A 24,803-nucleotide genomic window follows, 5' to 3' on the forward strand; every position below is an offset into this window, starting at 1 on the left:
ATTAAAGATTTATTATATTAATAAGTATAAGATCTCTTTTTGTTACACAAATGAAATGAGATGATATGAAAATTAAATAAAATATTATTAGAATATAATTTTTATTTTTATATTTAAAAATGTTGAATTGTTTATTATATTTTGTGTGAAAGTTTGAAAAAATTATAATAACTGAATAATATAAAATAAGATAAAAATTTGTGTAACCAAACAATTCATAATTTAAGATGACAAAATGTAAAATTATTTTAAAATTTTATTTTCTTAATTTTGGTATTGGTGGCAACTTGGTGCAGCTGAAGTGAACCGAAGTCACAGTCCGCCCAACGTTAGGCCCAAGAAAACCCAACTTGTTTGGATCGGATCTAAATCCGACATATCACGACGGGTCTGGCTTACCCGGCACCACGAGCAAAACCCCTACTAGTTGAGTTACCTGAGAGAGAGAGGGCTTTCTGGATGGGAAGATTCTCGCATTTATCATGGCGACCATCCTTTCAAGAACCCTGAATCGTCTCCGCTACGTTAATCAAAATCTCATCCAATGGAGATCATCGATGCATTCTCCACCGGTTTCCGAGACGACTTCGCATCGAGCTCTTCCTCTTCTTCAATCGGTTTGTAATGAAGTTGAAATATTTTATTTTTCCTCGTTAGAATCGAAAGTCGTAGGGTTTTAATCTCTCGTTTCTTCTACATGCTTTTCCCGTTGTTTCTCATAGCCAAACACAATCCGTTAGACTCATGTTCTGTTCTTTCATTTTCAAGTTTATTTGGCATTTTTAACCGAGATTGGATATTTCAGGTTGTACCGTTAGGGCTCGGAATTCAGTCTTCAGCCGTATATCAGAGATGTCTGTTTAGTAGTTCTGCTGCCACTGTTAATCCAGAAAATCAAACATCAAAAAGTTCTGGAGACGCTAAATCTGGCAATGGAAAACACTCCGGAGGATCACAAGATAGCAGTGACGCTGGAAAACCTGTTCGCGGAGGGGTAATATATTTTGTTCGTGAGGCAAAAAAAATTTCTCTTTTTTTTTTTTTCAAACATTTTTTAAAACTCATTAAATATTTATTATTTAAAAAAAATACAAATTCATTAAATAATATTTACTTAACTATCAAGTAAAAAAAAAAAATTATTCAATCGGTGGCCACAATCGGTGACCACCTTTGCTCATACAATGCTTACTATTTATCTTTTAAAATTAATATATGACTAAGGGGATGTTTGGAGGATGTAAGAACTTTTCATGAATGGTACAAGAGTGTTTGTGAATAGTTTTAAAATCTTGTTTAGAGAATGTTTTGATAGAGCTTTAAAAAGTGGCGGTATCCATGGTATAATAAATTAATTAAACAGCCAGAGTCCTCCATGGGCGGCCAGGTTAGGGTGGCTGCTGCCTAATTTCTTTTTTTAAATTATTTTTAAAAAATAATATTTGGAAGATGGTTTTTTTAAGTTTTAGAAATTTTGAAGGGATTTTAACAATCTAGATATTGTTGGTTTGGGAATAAAAACATCTTTGACTCAAAAACTGTCTGTGACTTTAGAGAGAGTTTTGGTTGCCTAACGTGGCCGAGTCCTTTGATTTTTGGAACTTTGGTGTTTATGAGTTGATTGAATTTACTTTTGCAGCCCATTTCATGGTTAAGTTTTCTTTTGCTCGTTGCTACTGGAGCTGGAGTAATCTTCTACTATGACAAGGAAAAGAAACAACACATTGAAGGTAGATTACTATGGTGAGTAGGTTATAAGTTAGTTGTGATTGTAGAAGTATCTCATAAGGATAGGATATATCTAAGAATTTCCTGTGGAATTGGTCTCATGAGTTTTTGACTTGGTGTCTTGGTCAATCTCGATCTGGAATCTTTGTTTTAGAACCTGTGCACAATTTGATGATTATCATAAATTATCCTTATTTAATGTGACAAGAAGCTTGAGGGCAAAGTCTTTGTTGTGATGCTCATAACTGGTAACAAGGTCCATTGTGACTAGAAAAGCTAACATGCCATGTCATGATAGACACCTGATAGGAGTCCCTGTTTATTGTTGTCCTGTGTGTCACCTTATACCACACCATTACTATCTTTCTTTGGGTAGGGGGAGTTTTAAATGGTATCATTTATTTATTTTTTAATTACATTCAGATAATATCTTGAAGCAAATCTGTTACATAATCTATTTGAACATATTCTTCACAACTAACAACATACTTCAATAAAATTATTCCAGTGATTGAGTTGAAATGTGAGATATCTTTCATATTGTAGCTTCTTCAATTTTCCTCATTGATTAAGCCAATAAGATCTAGCTCAAATGACACTTCCTATAAAAATAGGATGGAGTTTGAGTTTTGAGAGACGGTGCCTGTGTAAACAGCCTAGAACTTTCTTTTTTAATTCTTCATTCATCGATTGTAATTAACTTTAACAACGTGAATTTTCATGAGTTTCTGGTATAACTAGGTCATCATGCATATAGCTGATAACACTCTCGTATCTGTTCCATGGACTTGGGCTCCTGCCTATTCTTATTGTTAATTAAAATTTTGTTAACCAATCAAAAAAATTACTGTTTAAAAGTATGCTTTGTACGATTTCAATGACTATTAGATCATAATTTCTAATATTTAGGTGATGAATTGGATTACAAGTATTTTTTGTTTTTCATTTTAACAAAGACGTAAGTCGGGATATTCATTTTTGTGTTTGGGCTTGGTATGGTCACTAAGTGTTGGTGACCATGTGCACATATTGAGTGTTGGTAAACAGTATGGATTTTGGCTTCTGTCTTGATGAATTCAAAATGAATGAGATTAAGTACTGTATGTATAGATGAGGTTATATGATGCAAACGATTCATCTGAAGTGCATCACACACTTATTTTTGGAGCATTGCCCTAGTGGCTTTCCTGTAGCCTGGCCATTTGCTATTGATCAAGCTTGTGTGTTTTTCAATATCTTAATTATATGGTGGTGGTTGGTCTTATTGTTTTTTGTTTTTTTTTTTTATCAGTGGTGGAGGTCTTAATGTTTTTAAGTGTCATGCTTAGTAAAAAAATGTTTTCTGTCATGAGGTTTTAGATTGGCTTCGACATAAAACTTCAATTACTGTAAGTGGCTCTGTCTCTTTACCTATAATAAAGGTGGCACTCTCTCTCTCTCTCTGTCTCTCTGTCTCTCTCTCTCTCTCTCTCTCTCTCTCTCTCTCATGCACACACACACACAAAAATCGGAACTGTTGCATGTGGGGTTACAAAGCCTCTCAAAGAAGTTACAAAATTATATTGGAATCTGCCTTTAAAATTGGCATACTGATATATAGTTGCATGCATACCCAATGGGAGGCCTGGTCACAATACGAAATTACCGTAGTTGCTGACATTGGTAATGAAACTACCACTTGAAGCACTGCAAGCATCTCTTTCCTCTTTGTATTCTGAACGTTAACCAATTAAATGCTTTAAGCAAGTCATTTCTCTCTCTATGCACGAATATGCCACCAAAATACTGAACATGCCAGAATGAAAAAAGAAGGCCATTGGTGTTCATGTTCTAGCCACCTTATTTAACTTGTCGGTACATTTATTTATGTTGCTTTTTTGCTTAACTTGCTATTTTACATTTCTGTTAATTCTTTGTTGGTTGTTGTTTACAATTTCTCAGCATATGGCTTTGCGATGAAACGCGTATAGATACCTAATTTTTTATCCATTGAAAATGGTGCACATGTTATACACCTTTAATCATTCTATTGCCTTTTATTCTTGTTTGTTTTCTGTAATATGTTCATTCAATGAACAATAGAGTTTGAAGGAAAATTTTGAACTTCCAAATATTGCTAGGTTAGCTGATTGTGCTCCTAGTTCTTTCGCTTTAAATGACTGCCTTGTATTGTATGCCAAAGCATGGTTTACAGCATTTGTGTATCCTTGACCTTACATATTATTTGGCAACTTTTCTAATTTTGCATGAATTGATTGGGTGTTATTGCCACAGAAATTAATAATGCTTCAAAGGCAGTAAAAGAGGGACCTTCTGCTGGCAAAGCAGCCATTGGGGGCCCATTTAACCTCATCAATCATGAGGGGAAACATGTGACTGAAAAGAACTTTTTGGGGAAATGGACGTTGATATATTTTGGCTTCACTCACTGCCCTGATATTTGTCCAGACGAGCTACAAAAGTTAGCTGCTGCTGTTGATAAAATAAGTAAGTTTCTAATATTGATTTGATGGGCACTTGGTGGAGCAGTAGTCGCAACCAAAATATCATCTGAATTTTATGGGACATTTCTTAGATACCCCGATTCTGAATATGGCACAAAAGAAACAAAAACAAAAATTTGGATATATTGTTTTTCAGATCTGTCATTACTGGGGAATGCTTGATCAGTTATGATTTTAATTATTGGGAGTAAACTTGCTCTGCCTTGGAGTTACTTTCTCAATGCTGTGTCTGGTACTCAAAGCCATTTATAAGTCCTCAGGCACTTGTCCAGTTGATAAATCTCAGTCCTTCATAATGTGTTATAGATGACATGTGATTTACAACAAAATCAAAAAACCACAACTACTCTTTGCAGAACCTCACTTATAGATGACTTTTGCTTTGGGCCTCTTCTATTGTATTGAATGGAATGAGTCTTAATGACTTTTACGCCACTTTCCGTAGCATGTAGTTTTTGTAATTAGGCTCTTTCTTGTATACTTCTTGTGTACTCTTTGCCTATTTACGTGGATTAATAAACTCTTTTTTTACCTATAAAAAAAAATTATGTTTCCACTGACTAATGCAAGTATGCAAGGGCATTTCTTCTTAGGTCAGTGTGTCAGAATTTGGTCTAAACTATTTTCTATTCAGGATACATTTTGGATTAAACTACAGCTTGTAATCAGAAATCTATCTGGGTGCCATCAATTTACTGAATTGTTTTCTTGACGTCTGGTATAGTGGATTGCGTTTGTTCTGATTCTACTTCTTATTTCTGGACATATTCATTGTGCAAAGATAGTTACTATAACTAATCCCTAGGGGTTGGCTCAAGTGGTAAAGGCCTTGGTCTTGATGGTATGCTCCCTCTAGGTCTAAGGTTCGAATCTTGAGTGCAAACAATTTCTAGTGGGCATCAGACTGGGTGAACTTCCTCTTGAATTACCTAAGGTGTACTTGCAGAAAACTCTATACCGAGGGCCTGTGCATCCCTGGGATTAGCGGGACTTTTTTCTCGGACACCCAATGCCAATTAAAAAAAAAGATAGTTACTAGAACTGCTGATCAGATTGGTGAAACAATGCTTTGCATTAACCAAACTAATTTATGAAGTATTTTTTGAAAAATTTAGCAGTGACTTGGTAAACCAGAGTCGTGACATGTCAATGCATCGTCTGGGTTTAATGACCACGGTTGCAAAAGCTTTCATGATGATCATTGCATTTAAAGTTGCTTGTTTTCATGCTTGCAGAGGAAAAAGAAGGGTTTGAAATTATTCCTCTTTTCATCTCTGTGGATCCTGAGAGGGATAATGTTGAGCAAGTAGGCGAATATGTCAAAGGTGCTTCTTAAGATTTTGAGTAGCGTGCTTTAAAGTTTAAATGTACTTCAATGGTCTTATTGCTTATTTTAACTCTCTTTTGGTTGAGCTAAGATTGACTCTCTAGTTTATTTTTCACCAATCCAGAATTCCATCCGAAGTTAGTTGGGTTGACGGGTACACTAGATGAGATACGGAATGTTGCTCGTGCATATCGAGTTTATTATATGAAGACAGCAGAGGAAGACTCCGATTATCTGGTTGATCACTCAATAGTCATGTATGTATCAGCTCTTTTCGTTTACTTGTAAAAAAAAAAAAATGTATCCTCTCTGTGTTTGCTTATGCCTAAATTTTCCACCAAATTGAGTACTTTATCTGTTGTGCACTTCGTCTACTCTACCAGAATGTTAATCTATAATATTGACATGTTCTGTTGGTAGTGTTTGTAACTTCTTTAATAGATGTTTGTGTTCAACAGTCCTCATTGATTTCTAGTATGACGATATCTATGGAAATCTTGTGCAGGTACTTGATGGGTCCTGATATGGACTTTGTAAAATTCTTTGGGAAAAACAATGATGTTGATTCGCTTACTGATGGCGTTATCAAAGAGATCAAGCGGTACAAGAAGTAGGATTATTATTCTTCTTTCCTCTAAACACACTTTTTGAACGGTCAATTTTGAAAATTCTCGTCAACAAAGTACCTTTTTATTTTCAATTGTTTATTTTGGGGGAAATTCCTGGAGTTTGGAGGTTATATAATGAGATTGTTCTCAGAAGATAATTGCTCTATTGGGATCGGAAATTTTGTATTAAACATTGAGCTTCTAGATGATCCACGTGATTGTCTGGGTGATTGTCGCGGTTTAGTGATTTAAGCTATATGCTCTGCAGTCTGTTTGAAGAGAGCAAAAGCTGAGTTATTTGGCATGGCCTAATCCAAAGCTTAAATCGGTTTTTTTGGGATGAGTAAAATCAGCTGACTGAGAATATTGTAGCTTTTGAAATGCAAAAACTAGATTTCATCATCTGATATGGTTAGAGGATAGAATGTGGGTATATAATCGGATTGTAATCCCACACGCACATCAGTTTTGCTACATACAACCGGCGTGTACAACCATTGTGTAACCGGCTGACACGATTGGTTCCCACATTTTCCATTTATTCCTCCCTCTTTCTCTACCCTTCGTTTTTCAGAAGTCAATAAAAAACTCAAACTTTAGTGCTTCTCTCTTACAAGATTGACTCCCAAGTCTTTGCGCTCCATCACCCACTGCCAGTCATTCTTCTCTGCTGTCCGATCCGGCGACCTCGACTCTCTCAAACAGCTCTTTGATAAGCTTTTGGGAGGTAAATCATCCGATGGGTCCGCCCTCTCCGATCTACTGGCTTTGTAGAACGACGCGAGCGAGATCCCCCTGTACGCGGTCGCAGACAATAATCTGCTGGAGCTGTTCCCTATTTGCTTAGGTTCTCTGATCTTCAGACTTCAAATATCAGGTTCAAGATAGTTTTGCTCATACCGTGATGTGAATCCATTTTTCATTTTTCATTCTTCGAGTGAAATTTGGGAAGAATACATCAGATGGAACCCATTTCGGGAAGAAGATTACCATCTAAGAAGGAAAACGTCCAAACTCATTTCCACTACAGTGTCCAATACAATTATATGCATAAAATTATTTTCTCCTCTACACTTCTGGTTGCTGAGAAAATTTGAGAATCTCACCTCACATTCATTAAGGCGTTGGCCAAGAAAGGAAAAACTGGAAGCTTTATATTGATCTAAACTGTTAAAGGGAGGCTGAGAGCAGGTTCTTGGTCCCCAACCGATGAGTCGCTGCTAGCTGAAGGTGTATTTATGAGGGAAGAGCCAGAAGTGTCATGGTCTGGCCATTAATGAAAGGGTCCGTAGTCGCGTAATTAGTTTAAGAATCAAGTCTTACAGACCCCAATCCATCAACCACCAAGAAAAGTTGGAACTTCGTTTGATACTAACTACAAGAAAAACAGATATTTCTTTTGTTTTATTTCCAATTTTTAACGAATGAATGAAAATCCACGAAGAAAATGGCAAAAAGAAATGATCCTTACTGGAGTATAACAAGATTTGCAATACACATATAAGTACCTCTTCCGGCATTGAATGTAATTTTGTCTTTATTTTCTGCAATTCCATGTATTCGAGGGACTAAAAAGCCTGCCTTCTGGAAGAATTACTTCCATTAGATTCTTCCCACTGCTTGGTCTTGTGGGCTTTTATTTTAGTGGATCAATTTACTTTGCTCCAAGGCTACAGAACTCATTCAGAACTTTCTAGCAGGGGTTGGCTTCATGAGAAGTGGCCTTCATGGGAATGGGATTAGAGTTACACAAAAGAGAGGGAAAAGAAAGAAGAGGTTGAGAGGAAATAGTCAAATAAAACAGTGAGTTTTTTATCCACGTGGGTGCCGATTCCCCAAGAGTTTCCCAGGGCGATTACACACAGCATTTTTCTTTTATTAATTTAGACACACCATGATAGGTTGGTCTAGTTTTAACAATTAGACCCGATTAAATTACTGGTTGGGCTCTGATGGATACTTAAAGTTAAGTCGTACAGTCGAACAAGCCCACCACTGCCAGCGATGCTAGGACTCTGTTTGGATATTGCATATCAGATTATCTATAAATAATAGTAACAATAATAGTAAATAATTTGTTAATAATAGTGAATAGAATTAAAGTAGTTTGAGAATATTTGAGAATAGTTCTATTTTTAAACAGACCCTAAATCTTCAGGAAATTGATTATTATTATTTAAAAAAAAAACTACGATTTGCTGAGGCCAACCAATATCAAGCCGAAACCCAGTTATGGCTTTGGCCTTATGTTATGCCATTACACAATGGATGACGAACACCAATCTGATTAATAGTCGTTAAGTAATAATAATAAAAAAGCATATAAATGGAAGGATGAGAATTCAATATTATTCTATAATATCTTATTCTATGAATAACATAATAGGGCTTGACATGCCGCAAATCCTCTTGAAAGAGGACTCATTACATCGCTAAAGTGAGCATGAAGGAAAGGCTCATTCAAATTTTCAACCTACTTATTAAAGGATAAGCAAAAGGGAGGAAGACAGCAGGTAGAACATAAAAAGTGGTGCAATTGAACCTTCTTCGGTATGCGATATCAGTATTTAAAGCTCATTTCACTCGTGGGCCAGAAGCTGCCCACGTTTCAGACCTTATTGGTAATCAGAGGTGGGGTTACCATAGCAGATGGCTAACCAATTGATATTCCGTTCTTTTGGCAGTCAGTTAACCGCCAATCCACTACAAAATAAAAAGAGGCATGTAACGAATCCAAACCGTTCCACGTTTGAAATAACAAAAAGCTCCAAATTGCACATCCACAAGCACTACAGAACACATTCAGGGAAGGAATAATACCGAGCAAATGTTCAGATGCTACTACTACTACTAAGAAAACAGTTCTTATAACCGATGCGTGTCCCACATCATTCCTTGAGAAACTCATTCCATGAGGGGGGAAAAAACCACATTTCGAATGAAAAATAGAGTCAAAATTCAACCGAGCAAGAGTCTGACCACTTTCCCTTGGCATGGGGAAGCATTACACTATACCATTTTACACAGCTACAAAAGACTTTAAAAAAAATAAAAAATGAAACAGCAAGGCCTATTATATCTAATTATGGCGCTTACTTAAGCTAGAGTTACTATAAAATTTCACTTGTATTATATTTGGCTGAGATGAGAGACATCGTTATCTCGTTGCTATAGGCTCCATCCAAGACTGAGAATCCGTATGAGAAGATGCGAATCAAGAAATATATCATAATGTTCATCTACTACCTTGTCTTCAGACCATGTTTTAACTTCTGTTAGCATTCTGCTTTTGTCCCTGCTCAATTTTCAGCTTGCATCCCAGAATTACGTACTCTCCAGGATTAGCAAGTTTCTTGCCTCCTACAAACAAATAATCAAAACTCACAATTAACAAATTTCAATTACCTAGCAACTAATATGAAAGTTACTTTTTTAAGAAGAGCATGGAGGCCACCTCTAAAAGTAGGGAAATATTCATGGATGAATCAGGCGCACAAGTGCCTTCCAAATTACTTGTCCACTTCTCGAGGGATAACGGCTTTGCCCAGATAAACCTGTTGCATCTCCTCCCTCCAAATCTGCAAGCATTACAATCACATCATTTAGTTCTTATACCTCCTAGTCTCAAGTTTGGTGCAAAATTATTTGGGATAACATTAGAGTAATCGAGAAATCCAATAAAATGTACCGTATGAGAAGGGAGAACAATAAACAGGTGAAAAGTTTTTTTTTTTGTGTGGTCTTGGGGGAGGGGGATCATTAACAAAGACACACTAGATATCAAAATCATACCGCTTCACGGAACTCCAGACGAATATGAGGCACATTAGTTTTGCGAATGTCGTTTCCATCTGGTCCTCTCTTGTAGTACTCTTTCCCAATCCAATGTGACTGCAACAGAAACCCAATTGGTCAGAGGACCCACAATAGGCAGGTTACAAAGCATCTCCATGTAATACAATCTTTTCTAAAGATTTTATAACTAAAAACTAAATTCAGTTAAGTTGATTACACGGTTTAACTAAAAACTTCTTGAATGATCAGGATATTTGGGAACAGAAAATAGCAGCGAAGTCTCTCACTAAACAGAACCTCAATGAACTACAGCTGTAGATATGAGGTGGTTAATTTTCCATAGGTACACACGTGGTGTGTCCACAACAGTAGAACAGAAATCAAATCGATAGTATTGCGAGGTTATGGACATCACATTATCTGTGTAGCCATCAGTATCAAAGATGTCACAAGTTAGTAAATATCGTTACTCAAATGAGGACAGAAGACTAATTGCCCACTGCCCACAGATTATCCTGATCTGGCAAAAAATTTCAAAATAATGGACAAGTACCCCATGCAGAAGGCACACACAGTATCAGTTTTGGCACCTGCCACCCCCCTCTTTATCATTCATGTAGAAGGGAGAAGCAAAAGATCCCCATAGTTTCCTAAACTATTAGCATGTCCTCTCAAGTCAAGGTAAAAGCAATTACCTTTAGGGCATGCGAGAAACCCGATTGGGAGACTGAATTACGGGCAATCTCACATAGATCACACGAACTGAGCTTCCACACCTGCAATGAAAGGCCATGAACATATTTGAGCCAGTGTAAGTATGTTGGAACCAAAATACATATGAGAGAGAGAGAGAGAGAGAGAGAGAGAGAGAGAGAGAGAGAGAGAGAGAGAGAGAGAGAGAGAGAGAGAGAGCTCACTGAAGCTGCTATGCTGTATTCTTCCACCAAGGGTTCTTTTGTTAAGTGGATTTGCAGTGGATCATCAGTAGAAAGAGAAACATTGAGACCCCGCAAAAAAAATATAGGAAATGGATTTCGATGATAGTCCAAAAATAAGGAGTTGTTACTCAGTGGAGACATAGCCAGACCAATCTGATAACCAACAAGAGATCTTAATCAAACTAGAACTGAAAGTAACCAAATAATAAACATCAATCCAAAATATATTCCACCTGTGCTAGATAATACAGATACTGAAGTACAGGCGATTTTCTCAAATTGATTCCATGTGCAATATTATGAGCTGTAAGAAAGGTTGCAGCAAGGTGGTCGATGTCACCAGCCTGGAAATATTACAATATGTGAGGCAATGAAACAACTGACATCTGCATAAAAGTACAATAAATGTATGATAAATACCTCCCCAGAATGTGGACGGAATTTTATCGTAGTCATGCCTTTTGATTCACGAAGCTGAAAATTGTAACATCTAACAGATCAGATCCAATGCATCAAAATCTAGGCACAAGCATCTAGAAACTATTCACTTGTCAGAATTAGAAAAGGAACTACAATCAACAAGGAAAGCAAGCTTTTTTTCTTCTTCTTTTCTTTTTCTTTTCTTCTTTTTTTTTTTTTTAATGTCGGGGAACCTTCTAAGGCAAAGGCCCTTCGGACCCACCCCTACAGAGTAAACCCTAGTCCCGTGCACCGCACCCTCAAAAGTTTTCCAAAACGGAACTGATTAAATCGCTGACTTTTCACTAGAGGGCGTGGCCTTGAAGGATTTTTTGCACCCATGAGGTGTTGAACCTTGGACCTTGAGGGAAGTGATACCCCAAGACCAATGCCTTCACCAATTGGGCCAACCCCTTGGGTTTAACAAGGAAAGCAAGCTATTTATCAAGTCACAATCTAAAAACATTATTAAAGCTTATTGTCAACAAGACTTTCAGCGCTGCTGTCTAGTTTTTCGTTAAGGGAAAGACGGAACCTTACTCATCAAAAGAGGGGAAAAAAAGAAAAATAACAGAAAATAACATTTAACAATATGAATCTGAAAGGGTACACCACTGGTTTCTTTGACAGTTCTTGTGGTTTGAGGCAAGGAGACCCTTTATCTCCCATCCTGTTCGTTATAGTTATGGAGGCTCTTAGCCAAATGGTTCAGGCAGCTGTTAGCGGAGGTTTCTTATCTGGATTCAAGGTGGGTAACGGCATGGTTATGATCTCTCATTTATTATTTCCAGATGATACCATACTCTTTTGTGAAGCAAATAGGAACCAGATCCAAACTCTACGGGCATTGTTACTTTGCTTTGAAGCAGTGTCGGGGCTGAAGGTGAATCTTGGCAAGTCTGAGATGGTTCCGGTGGGTGCAGCTTCAAATATACGCAGCTCAGCAAGTTTTTTGGATTGCCAGGTGTCTTCGTTGCCTTTGAAATACCTGGGACTTCCTCTGGGAGCTACTTTTAAGGCTAGAGCGATTTGGGATGGGGTAGTGGAGAAGATAGAGAAAAGACTAGCTGGCTGGAAACGCATGTAGTTATCGAAAAGGGGTTGACTCACTCTTATTAAGAGCACCCTTACGAACCTCCTCACTTATTTTCTATCTTTGTTCCCTTTGCCAGCAGGGGTGTGAAACAAAATTGAGAAACTCTTTAGGGCGTTCTTATTTTTTTTTGGGGGGGGGGTCGCATGGGGGAGGAGAAGAAATTCCACCTGGTTAGATGGAAGACAATTTGTGATCCAATCGTACAGGGGAGGTTGGGAGTGTGTGACTTCAGAATCTTCAATAAAGCTCTTTTGGGGAAATGGTTATAGAGATACCAATCGGAGGGGGATGCATTGTGGAAGGAAATCATTGTCGCTTGCTATGGAGATACTTGGGGCAGTTGGTGTTCCAACATAGGGAGAGGGGGGTATGGTGTGGGTTTATGGGAGTTTATAAGGAGGGGGTGGTCTTGTTTCAAGAAACATATTCGATTCGTTGTGGGAGAAGGTAATATAATCAGTTTTTGGCGAGATGTGTGGTGTGGAGATCATGCTCTGGAAAAAAGCTTTTCCGAATCTTTATCTGCTAATAGAGAGGCTTCGGTTGCGGATATGCGGTCCATTCTTAATGGCGCTATTCAGTGGGATGTTCTTTTCAACAGGGACTTTCATGATTGGGAATTATCTTCTGTTTCAGATCTTTTCAGCCTTCTATACTCCATGGGGACTCCTATGGCACAGTATGACCGTGTAAAGTGGAGGTCTAATAATCAGAAGAAATTTACGGTAAAGGCGTATTACAACATTTTGACTACACAAAACCACCCTCCGTTCCCTTGGAAGAATATTTGGCAGTCGAGTATACCCTCCAAAGTAGACTTCTTCGTCTGGAACGCAGCACTTGGGAAGATCTTGACCACGGATAATTTGAGGAAGAGGGGGTGTGTAGTGATGGATTGGTGCTATATGTGCAAAAAGAATGGGAAACATGTGGATCACCTTCTACTACATTGTGAGATTACAGGGGAGATATGGGATGAGATTTTCCAAAGGGTCAACATTGCTTGGGTTATGCCTTTGAGGGTAGTGGACCTGCTGGGGCGTTGGAGGAAGATACAAGGTTGCCAGCAAGTGGCAGCAGTTTGGAAGATGATCCCACCATGTATCATGTGGTGTATCTGGTTGGAAAGAAATGTGCACTGCTTTGAAGACAAGGAACGCACTATGGGGGAGCTAAAGAACTTTTTCTTTCAAACTTTATTGCTTTGGTTCTCTGCTATTGTACTAAATGGGGACAATGTCCATGATTTCTTGTCTTTGATTCCTCGCTTGTAGAATGTTTTTAGGTACCTGATGTATACTTCCTGTATACACGGGCCATGCCTGTTTTCTTCTGATCAATAATATTTATCTTTTACTTATAAAAAAAAATAAAAATACCTCGAATTGTAACATTAACTAGTTATTTTGGAGAGTATGCCCAAATGTAGCTTGGACTTCTCTTGGGTTATTACAGTTAAAAGTCAGGTTATCAACCTCGGGAAGTGCACAGAAATTAGTAAAAATACACAATTGCAGCAATCTTGCCATCTACATGGGTCATAATTTTAGAATTTACTAATGTGTTTTCTTCTGTTTCTTTGAGATTGGTAGCCTGCTGTATAGGCTGTTTCTAAATTGGTTTTGTCTTCAGGGTCATGCCCTATGGCTTGGTCATTTTTTCTTTTTTGTTTGCTTACCCAAAAAGGAAGCTACCAACCAATGACAGGAGCAAAAAGCAATAGCATTTAAAGCTAAGGACAAGTAAGCCCAGCTGCTATTGCAACTAAGTGTCTCAATATGTTTCTTTGTTTTTTTTCCCCCTATCTTGTGATGATGAATGCAGCTTCCTGAGTTATAAGGAGCAAGGAACACTCCAGTCAATCACAACAACTAAGAAAATATGTACAAGGTAAGATAATATCCCTTCTTGATCCCCAAGTTACATCATTATCTTTCTAGAGAAAAAGAAAGAAGGGAGGGTAGCGGAAAGTCACAAGCAACCCAAATCAGAAGCGTAAGAAGTTTTAAGATTGATTGTAATGGTAGAATACATACCTTATTAAGTGTGTAGAGGTTAGCATAACAGTAATAGGCATAGTATGAAAATGCCGGATTGAACACATTGGTCCACTGAGCTGGTGTTGGCATGTGTTTTGTAGGCCGTCTTTCAGGCTTACTTTCATCATCAACTAAATCCAATCCAACAACCTGAACAAGCAAACATGACAAGCCAGACATCTTAGCAGTTAAATCTTAGACCAAAAATATTTTTTTAAAAATTAAAAAAAAAACTTAAAACAAGCACAACATGATTTTCTCCAAAAAAATATAGATATTTTTAATGGTAAACAACACTTAAACAACACTCCAAAATTTTAAAAATGAAATAATCAAAGCTTTATAATCCAAATTACTTAATGCATGCCTGTGTGTGTGTTTAAGAGAGAGGTAGGGGCAAGCAGTGCAAAAATAGAAATTTTAATGACTAAATATTTTTACAACAAAAAAAAATATATATATATATATATATATTTTTACACCAAATCCTTGTAGATGAACTACCAGTAACTCCTTTAGTAACAGTTTTTTTATTTTTATTTTTTCTTTTTGGCTTGGGTGAATCCTTCATAACAACAGCATCTTTACTTTTAATACCCATCGATTAAGATTCTACTAAGAAAGAATTCATATTAGGGCCGCGAGTGGAAAAGGGGGGGAGGGGGAGGATCCCTACAATACGCTTCCTCACGGTAAAAGTCTATAATCAACCTCACTAACACTTTCGTTGTGATGTGCCCACTGAATCCGAAAATCAAGGTAAACTGAATTTGAAGATCAAGAGCGATGAGCTTAGAAACTTATTTTTTCAATACTTTACTCCATTGGTCAATTTAATTGATTTTCATGAGATGACCTTTCATAAATTCCTTGTATCACTTTCCAATCAAATGAATTCCCTGTATGACTAAACTAGCACGCTTGGGCATTACTCTTGTATATGTCCAGTATACTTGGAATCTTACCTATTCTTTTGATCAATAAAATTTTGTTTACTGCAAAGAGGTTTAAAAAGTTCTGAGACAATAAAGTTCCATGCAATTAACTTTTTTGTTTAGCCCAGTTTCAGAGCATTTACAAGCTAGTACATTTTTTTTCGACCATATTTTCAAGGACTTGAGAACAGGTCTTTGGTGATTACAGAGACCATTAATAGAATAACTGCCAACATTTGCAAGAAATGCTTAGATGCAGTTTTTCGATATATTATGAACAAAAGACAACGGTTGAACCTCTTATATGAAAATGAGAAGATTTAGAAACACGACAGCATACCTGTTTCAAGAAAACATGCAACTGAGGATGTGAATCTGGATCCACTGTAACCTCAAATAGCGGAATAAAGATATTGTCAAGAATGTTCTGAAAAGACGTCACAATTCCCATTTCCTTGTACACATTGTACAGTCGTGGGAGCTGAAAAGACAAAAGGAATTGCACTGTGGTAACTTAAGATATATATTGACCATATTCAATGTTTTTCTTCTACATAAGAGCCCCAAAGTGGAGGACAGCTCCCAAAACTATACAATCATCGCACCCTTCATTCAGATGCCACAAACTTTAAAAATGAGAATATAACCAAAAATTTGGCACGATATAGTTGTAACGTGATTGCAGGCACAGCAAAACATCTTAAATTTCCATTTCACCCAATATAAATATATATAAATTTGTTCTTTAATATATGACACATTCTTATGCGTACCTGAATCAACCAAACGACATTCTCACTATACAATTCATTATTCACTATCCAACTTGCCATTTGATCCCACTCGCTTTGCTTCCTTCCATATATTGATATTCTGTACTCAGCCATCTGCAGCAAGGACATGGTTCCTCATAAATCAATGTAGTGTTAATTATTAAAAAAAAAAGTGTATTAATAAGGATCCCTCTTGAAAGGAAATGAACATTCTTAAAGCCAAAAGAACAATGATTATCCGATTCTAGAATATTTATACACGAGTAATGATACCCACACAACACATTGCACAACTACGTTTTAAGATAGGGGCATTTTTGTAAAATGGTGTTAATTTTATAAGTTATTTTACAAAAATACCCCTCATTTAAAGCATAGTTGTGTAAAGTGTTATGAAAAATGTTGTGCAAATCAATTTCCTTTCTACAACTACATGTCAGAGATGCTATGATGTTCAACCACCAAAACAATGTTGTTTTTTTGTGCATAGAAACAACAACGGCCATAAGAATGTAAAAGAAAACTACAATATTCATATCGTGAGAACTGACGGAAATGGAAATGTTCAACAGCTTGCACAACTCTTACTCATATTGAATGAAAACCACTAGCAAGTATGTCAATACAAAATTTTACAAAAACAGGCTGCATAAAATTGTTGTGACAATTGATTCGACTTAATTTATTAGCATTGAAAAAGGAAACTATTTCATAATCTATTTACATGCCCACATAATTCACAAAACATTGAAGAACTAAACTGTACCCAGCAAGCATGTCACAATGCACCAGACTCTTGTGGGGAAAAAAAATAGTTGACATGGAAGTTCAAAATATTTTCATATTAAAGATTAGACAACCTAGACTACCTTAATATGTCTTTCAAAAGGGGGAAAATGAAGAGCTGCACACCAAACTATTGAATAACACATATTATAGGAATTAGCAACAGCATGCTATTAGGAATGTATATTATGAACTCAGATTATATTCTCAGCAATTGTTTCCCCTTAGCTGTAGCATTGCATTTCAATTACCCAATCCCTGCTAGATGCCATAGCATCAAGTGATGACAAAAAACCCAAATCAGAAAGCAAATGACGGGACAAGAAGGAAGCACCTGATATTTACTCGCAGCAAGATCAGCAAACACTTGCTTTGTCAGCTCAGCAAGGAAACGGCCTATTCAATAAAAGACAGAATTCCAAGATTGGCAGCTCAGTTAAGTAAGGACAATATGTTCCATTATAAAAAATAATCACAGATCAGGAAAGAGAGAATCATCAAAACTTCTTGGATAAACTGAAATTCCCTACAACACAGAAGCTCTTAAATAAAATAATTTTATATGTCCATTCATTTATACCTTTCTACTGCCAGAATAAAATCAAGAATTACAAGATGAATAAGTTTCGGTACGAAGAAATCAGTGAATTGCTCACTTTGGGGTCCTAAAACTCTTGTTCAGCATATTTATCAATTAAGGTGAAGATGCTTTTAGTTAAAACCACTATCCTTAACAAATCGCACGATCCACCAAATTATACATAGTAACCTTTTACAGTTCCAAAAAGATAAGTCGCCTGCAGCAAGAGAATACGGACAGGAGCAACATGTATGGTAACTAAGAAAGACCAGCAGCAAATACCTTGGATAAGATTATCTTGCTTAAGGAAAATCTCCCTAAGCCTACTTTGACCACAGGGGTTGTACTTCAGATTAAACTTATCAAAGCGATGAAAAGTACTCTTGTCTGCATGAACATCCAAAAGGTCAACATTCAGATCATACCTGTTCATACAAATGTGAAGAGAGATCACAAACTGATTTTTTAAATAAATAAGCTTAATCGCACATAATTATAACAGAATTCAAACATATTTTCTTCTGTGTCAGGGGAAAGCACAATAAAGTTTCATTACCCAGTTAGCTCCAAGCTCTCAAAGACTTCTTTCAAAGTCAGATACGTCCCATCTCGAAATATCACAACCTGAGTAAAAGAACAAGAAATTCAATGCTTTGGAGAAAACAAATGTATACCGTTTTTCCAAAACAAAAATAACATTAGTCAAAATTGATCACCAAGTGAACATGAAGTTAATTGATTCAACAAGTGCCACCACTCACATGAAAGATATTGGCTTTAGAAAGGGACAAGGGTACTTAGTGTCAACCATAAAAGGAACCGCCAGACAAGCAGTTGCCAACATTTCTTTTTATGACAGGGAAACCACCCCACGGTAGAGCCCTTAGGACTCAACCATGGAACCTAAACCCCCAAGGAGACTAGCACAGCAACCCACTGCCATGGCCTCCCACTTAATCGCAGTTCGAGGAATCGAACCTGTGACATGGGGCTTATGCACACAACTTCACCCTTACCACTTGGGGCTACCCACGGGTAGGTGTTGACAACATATTAGCAGAAAAATCCATATCATTACCTCATCAGGCTCTTTCCTCAGCTTTGACTTTATAAATCTCAAAAGATGTTTCTGGTTCATGCATGCAGAGTGATGAACATGTGTATCAACTTTCCTGACATTGTAGAAGTCTCGATGTGGGGCGGTTTTTTGAGCAAGAAATTCTCTATCCGCATTAAGCATCAAATGAAGATTGAATTTCTGAATGGTGAATGGGTACACAAATAAGCAGAATGTCGAATTATAATTATTATTAATGAGAAAAGAGCAATATCATGCATCTTAATCACAAATAATCTCAACAGAAAAATATATACTTGTTCCAGAAGATTCAACCGATGATGACATAGTGTTCTAATATTCCCTGCCGCAATAACCCGAAGTATGTGATGCAGATCAGTGAAAAAGGTTGTTGCGTCTGCAACAGGGAAAAGCTCTTCGTTTGTGTCTGTAACAGGGAACAGGGGAACATGCAAAAATGTTGTAATAGATGAACATGTCAATAACAATTAGAAAAATAAGTCCATCAATCAAATCTCTTAGATTCTTACAATCTTTATTTGCATAGACATGAATAACTCCATCTTGCATCTCAAAGTAATGCTACATAAATATTGGAACATGTTAATGAAAAAATGGAATATGAGTGAGAAACCAAAGTGCAATTCTTATGAAAAGTGAACTCACATCAGACTTTCCCTCAGAAGTATAAGAGAATGGCTCAGGATTAGGCCTTGGAGTACTGGGATCAGATATAACTTCTTTCACCCATGGAGCCACTGCTTCTCTAAATACATATCTTTTTCGCAATTCAAGGCATTCTTGAAGAACTACATATGCCTCCACTTCATCAGGTGATGGCACCTCTGGTAAGATATACAGATTTTAGAAAATAATAATCCACCACGTGCAAATCATCAAGTTTAATCGGAAACATTGGAATTGGAAAGTGTTAGAATACATAGTTGTAATTAAATGTATATTATGAGGGTATGATGGTCACTCTATGTATATGTATAGTTGGATAGACATCAATAAAATACACAACAAAGTATTTACTCTCTTGTTTATCGACTACATGGTATCAATTGTCAAAATTTCTCCCCCGTTGCCAAAATTTCATCTGTTCGGGTATTAATCTCTTTTGCTGCTAATTTGGATTGGCCCTTATTTCAGTTGGATGTTAAAAATGCATTTCTACATGGTGACTTAAATGAGGAAGTGTATATGGAGCAACCACCTGGGTTTGTTGCTCAGGAGGAGTGTTGAGGTACTATATGCAAGTTAGAAAAGGCATTATATGGTTTAAAACAATCTCCTCGAGCATGGTTCGGGAGGTTCTCTGATAGTGTATTGGCATTCAGTCTTCATAGATGCCAAACAAACCACTCGGTATTTCATCTGCATAGTGATGCAAATCATATCTTATTGGTTGTATATATAGATGATATTGTAATTACTGTGAGTGATTTAACTGGAATCCCCAGGCTGAAACAATTTTTACATGATCAATTTCAGATAAAAGACTTGAGCAAACTTAGATTCTTTCTTGGAATCGAAGTTAGTAGATCTAAAAAGGGTATCAACCTATCTTAGAGAAAATATGTGCTTGATCTTTTGGAAGAAACTGGCACGTTGGGTGCATGGCCTATTGACACTCCTATGGATCCAAATCATAAACTCTTGAAGAGAAATGTGACTTGTTTGGAGATCTAGGTCGGTATCAAAGACTTGCTGAATTAAATTATCTGACTATCACTATTTCTTATGCAATAAGTGTATTGAGCCAATTTCTACAAACGCCTAGGGTCTCACATTGGGATGTTGTAATCCATATTCTTCGATATCTTAAGCGAGGTCCTGGCCTTGGGTTGTTAACGGACATCTTAGAATTGAAGCTTTTTCAGATGCTAATTGGGTAGGATCTCCTTTAAATAGAAGATCGACTACTGGATATTGTACCTTTGTAGAAGGTAACTTGGTTACATGGAATAGTAAGAAGCAAACAGTAGTAGCTCGATCTAGTGCAGAGGCCGAATACAGAGCAATGGCTCACACTGCTAGTGAGCTGACATGGTTGCAACACTTTCTTCATGAGATTGGGTTTCCAGCTCCTGTCCCCCTTCAGTTATTTTGTAATAATCAAGCTGCAGTACATATTGCGTCTAATCCTGTGTTCCATGAGAGGACTAAACACATTGAAATTGATTGTCACTTCATTCGAGATAAGATATTCAGTGGTGACATTTCTACACCCTTTGTGAAGTTTGCTGATCAACTTGTAGATGTGTTTACCAAACCACTTTGTCATAGTCGACTAAAATTTATTTGTTCCAAACTAGGTTTATATGATATATATGCCCCAGCTTGAGGGGGAGGGTTAGAATACATAGTTGTAATTAAATTTATATTATGTGGGTATAATGGTCACTCTCATATATGTATAGTTGGATAGACATGAATAAAAAAGCACAACAAAGTATTTTCTCTCTCTCTTTTTATCGACTACAAAAAGCTTAGAAGTAAACCATTTTGAGAAATAGAGTCACTACAGATCAACTAATAGAAGTACTTACCTCAAAATATTAAACATTAACTATCAGTGAAAGGTAAGGTCAAGAAAGAAATGAACTTTAAAGAGAGATAATGGGGATGAGCTAAAAGTTTTCTTTCTTAAGTCATTATTTTTATGGGCGGAGGCCTTAGTTTGTAACGGGCCTAGGGTCCATGACCTTCTTCTTTCTATTGTAACCTCTAGCTAGGTGTACCTCATGTATACCACCTATGTACCTGGGCTTCGCCTTTTTATTTGAATATAACTTCTTGATTACCTATTCAAAAAAAAAAAGGAGAGATAATGGGTAGTCAATACCAATAGGTGATATTTTAAGTCGGGCAAAATTTTCTTGCTCTGGCTCCCTCCTCAAAATATCAGCTGCAATTGGGTCAGGCTGAACGCCATGCAGGTCACCAGATACACTATGGGATCGAATCATACTGGATGCAGCAATAGGCAGTTGCTCTCCATTTGCCTTAATGTGGTCTGGTAAATTTTCATATTTACACTCTGGCCCCTGCACAAAAGTGGTAAGAAACCAACCCTTCAGCTTCTTGATGAAGTTTTCATTTAGAAAAGGAGTGAATTCTTTAAAGAATGATCAACGAGATAAATGTGCTTTTTTTACAAGTTAAAATGTCCTCTTCTAAGTGCATTAAAAACTCACAGCATTCCCATTTGTATGCAGATATGCAGTATCCAGTTTAGCAGTGTCAGTCATATTATCTTCATCATCTGATCCTTCTACACTCTCGAAGGCACTGGCACTTGCAACGGGAGACTTCGGAGAAGTTGGTCTGATAAGAGAACTAGTTCTCTTGGTTGCACTTGCATGCCCAGAAGATTTCCCTGATACAAAAAATTTACGTAGTTAGTCAACTACGGAGGAATCAACATCAAATCCAACCTCTCCCCCACCCCCCCCCCCCCCCCCCAAAAAAAAAAAAAAACAAAAACACCACCAAAAAAAAGACAGGAAACACATTGAAGACTATGTTTACTTTACAAGGACCAGAGAAGTTTGTGTTGTTAAATACTGTTGGAGTGGACAATAATATAACTAAGTCATAGAAAAGGAAAAGATCTTTGAAACTTATGATTCCTAGGAGAGATCAATTACATTCTACCAAAATAATGGTTTCATTTAAACATCGTTGTTGACTTTTCTTCCTCAACTGGTGATCTCCCTTTCAAGTTCCATTTTGTAATGTCTTTTCTTACAATTAAAGGCTTTTGATCTTTTTTAACAATAAGGAAAATAGAAAATTACGAGATGGTGATATTTGAAGTGAATGCAATTAATCTAGTAGTAGGCAGGCTGTTGGTTGACAAAAAATAAAGCAAGTTGTTCAAGATAGATTAACCCACTAACCAACAAGAAGGATGAAGCCCATAAATTGAAGTTCCCAGAAAGTGTTGGGTTGCTAAAATTGCCAAACTAAATTTCAAATTAGACAACCTTATTATGAACATAAGTTGTCCGCAGTTACTAACAAATTAATATAACCGTTCAACCGCTAAGTCCCATGACACGACAGCAGAAAAGATTACATGAGAGTGTGTGTATGAAAAGATGGAAACTTGAGACTGGTACACAAGAGCATTGCGTCAGAGGGAACTAGCATAGAGAAATACAATTGCACTATTCCATATCCAATTAAAATTCTTTTTTTATAGGCAAAATAATATGTTATTAATCAAGTACATAGGCAAAGCCCAAGTACACAGGAAGTATACATGGATGCAATCAAAATTACTGATAAAAGAACCATCCAATCAAAACCTTAAACCAACGGAAAAAGGTAAAGAATATAAATGAGTGTTTCTGTTTCAAAATATGCAGTGTAATATGTCTAACCAAATGGTTAAACAGTTTTTTTCTTCACTACTTGAATTCATACACAATAAGGGTTTTAGACTAGCAACGCCACTGTACGTTTCTTATACACACGGAAAATTAAGCCTCAACATTTAGAGGTTTCTCATGAGATACGGTGCGCATTCCAATCCCCAATAAACAGCTAAAGTCCATACCAATTTTCCACAAGCACAGGCACTGTGATGTATAGCGATCTTATAAAACGACTCTCCCGTTAGCTATTACAGTTGTTAAAATTATTAAGGATGAAATATATCAAATTCACGATCTTCATAATATTTCATCTACCGCACGAGTATAAACATCAGCGTGCCCTGGTTTCCAAAATGAATCCATCAAACATTACTATTCCGATTCTTCTGATCCATACTACTCTCAAGTAGCAGGAAAATATCCAATATAAAGCATATAGGAGCCTTTATCCAATTTATAAATATGAGTACAGAAGAAAGCGCTATTGACTAGTTAATACTCCCTAAATTCATTTTCCAATAAGACGCGCTATAATTGTAATTCTCAAAAGCATGACGAAGATATTTCCAGATTTTCTAATCCAAAGTTCATGATCACTCTCCTGGAGAGAAATCCGAGAGAGCCATACCTTCGGGAAGAGTATGCAGTCTCGGCAACCCGGCCGGAATCCCGTCCACGTGGAGAGGACCGTTGCGCCTCTCCTCGCTGCCGTCGATTCCGACGGAGATCGCCGTGACGTCCGGCAGAGAAGCCGAGCCGCGCCGGTAATAGCCGCTCCCCTTCCGTCGTGGGTGGGCCCGCCGCTTCTTCAGGTGATGCGGCGACTCGATGTCGGAGTTCTCGTCCCTCTCCCTCTCCACTGCCTTGGCGAACTCCAGCAACTGAGTTAGGGTTTTTCGGTGCATATAGTAAGCCGAAACGGCGACGACCGACGCTCCCATCAGAGCGGCCACGGCCAAATGCAGCGCATACGCGTCCATTAACCAGAAACTTAAAGACTTCCTCCCCCCTTACAAACTCGTAGAAAAGGAAATGATTGTTTCAGTTGGTAGAGAGATATCAAAAGAGAAACCCTACTGAGGAGTGCCGCAGGTGAGAGCAGGGAAGAAGAACCTCAGTTTTATTTTTTAATCGGAATAAACTGAGCCTTCCCCACTATTTATAGCCACAGAAAGCGACGACAACGAGCACATTCTCTCTCCAACTCAGTTTTTCGCTCTACTTTCGGACGCGTTGAGAGTGGTTTGCTTCGTATTATCGCCGCTTTTTCTTTTACACCGTTTTGGTATAAAAAAAAATGGATTGTTATTATTTTTTTATATCAAGACTTTACACCAACTCTTTCTCTTTCTCGTATACATAATATAATACTATTTAAAAAAATTGTTACATTAAAAAAATTAATGTGTAATTTTTTCAGAATGAATAAATATTTAAATTACACTAAAAATTAAAATAAATGAAAATTTTAAAATTAATATTTTAATAGAATAGTTATAGATTTGTTGAGTCTATTATTTGGTATTGATAAAAAGTTACTAACTAAATTTGTAAAAGTAAATTTTATAATCAAATTTTAGTCAAAATTTATTGAGGCTACTATTAGTGCTCTTACTATATTAAATAATAGACTCAACAAATCTTTTACTATTCTATTAAAATATTAATTTTTAACTTTTTATTATTTTAATAATTGCAATCGCTCCATGGTAATTACATCAAATTAGAAAGGGGAAAATCAAATAATGTCTGCAAGGGTTAATAGTCCG

At 36.9% G+C, this 24,803-nt stretch overlaps 2 protein-coding genes across 3 annotated transcripts; one reads left to right on the forward strand and one right to left on the reverse strand.

Moving 5' to 3' along the window:
* Positions 1 to 415: 415 nt before the first annotated feature.
* LOC122277329 (protein SCO1 homolog 1, mitochondrial) lies at positions 416 to 6,455 on the forward strand. Its single transcript, XM_043087287.1, has 7 exons — positions 416 to 617; positions 806 to 994; positions 1,640 to 1,730; positions 4,003 to 4,215; positions 5,468 to 5,557; positions 5,684 to 5,816; positions 6,065 to 6,455. The coding sequence occupies exons 1-7, from the start codon at positions 483 to 485 to the stop codon at positions 6,171 to 6,173; spliced, it is 960 nt and encodes a 319-aa protein (XP_042943221.1). The 5' UTR covers positions 416 to 482; the 3' UTR covers positions 6,174 to 6,455.
* Positions 6,456 to 8,436: 1,981 nt separating this feature from the next.
* On the reverse strand, positions 8,437 to 24,232 carry LOC122275788 (AMP deaminase). 2 transcript variants are annotated; one of them, XM_043085026.1, is made up of 21 exons: positions 23,663 to 24,232; positions 21,850 to 22,031; positions 21,498 to 21,699; positions 19,313 to 19,491; positions 19,177 to 19,228; positions 18,943 to 19,073; positions 18,647 to 18,826; positions 18,125 to 18,192; positions 17,851 to 17,993; positions 17,323 to 17,384; positions 16,203 to 16,316; positions 15,770 to 15,910; positions 14,492 to 14,644; positions 11,321 to 11,374; positions 11,134 to 11,244; positions 10,880 to 11,053; positions 10,658 to 10,738; positions 9,960 to 10,058; positions 9,622 to 9,745; positions 9,414 to 9,527; positions 8,437 to 8,870 (listed from the first exon to the last, which is right to left on the reverse strand). In XM_043085026.1, exons 1-19 carry the CDS (start codon positions 24,012 to 24,014, stop codon positions 9,677 to 9,679), a joined length of 2,547 nt encoding a protein of 848 aa, XP_042940960.1. In that variant the 5' UTR covers positions 24,015 to 24,232; the 3' UTR covers positions 8,437 to 8,870; positions 9,414 to 9,527; positions 9,622 to 9,676. The 2 variants fall into 2 exon arrangements, with proteins under 2 accessions (XP_042940960.1, XP_042940959.1); XM_043085025.1 differs by lacking the exon at positions 8,437 to 8,870 and having other exon boundaries at positions 8,985 to 9,527.
* Between the last annotated feature and the right edge of the window lie 571 nt (positions 24,233 to 24,803).

This window comes from Carya illinoinensis, chromosome 9 (genome assembly GCF_018687715.1).
Source record: "Carya illinoinensis cultivar Pawnee chromosome 9, C.illinoinensisPawnee_v1, whole genome shotgun sequence".
Lineage (NCBI taxonomy): Eukaryota > Viridiplantae > Streptophyta > Magnoliopsida > Fagales > Juglandaceae > Carya > Carya illinoinensis.

Excerpts from the sequence above, each read along its gene's own strand:
- LOC122275788 (XM_043085026.1), bottom strand. The coding sequence starts at position 24,014 with ATGGACGCGTATGCGCTGCATTTGGCCGTGGCCGCTCTGATGGGAGCG. Across the intron at positions 18,827-18,942 it reads GGTTGAATCTTCTGGAACAA|AAATTCAATCTTCATTTGAT; the intron begins GTATATATTTTT and ends TTCACCATTCAG. Across the intron at positions 11,375-14,491 it reads ACCTCTACACACTTAATAAG|CTTCGTGAATCAAAAGGCAT; the intron begins GTATGTATTCTA and ends TACAATTTTCAG.
- LOC122277329 (XM_043087287.1), top strand. The coding sequence starts at position 483 with ATGGCGACCATCCTTTCAAGAACCCTGAATCGTCTCCGCTACGTTAAT. Across the intron at positions 995-1,639 it reads GAAAACCTGTTCGCGGAGGG|CCCATTTCATGGTTAAGTTT; the intron begins GTAATATATTTT and ends TTACTTTTGCAG. Across the intron at positions 4,216-5,467 it reads TGCTGCTGTTGATAAAATAA|AGGAAAAAGAAGGGTTTGAA; the intron begins GTAAGTTTCTAA and ends TCATGCTTGCAG.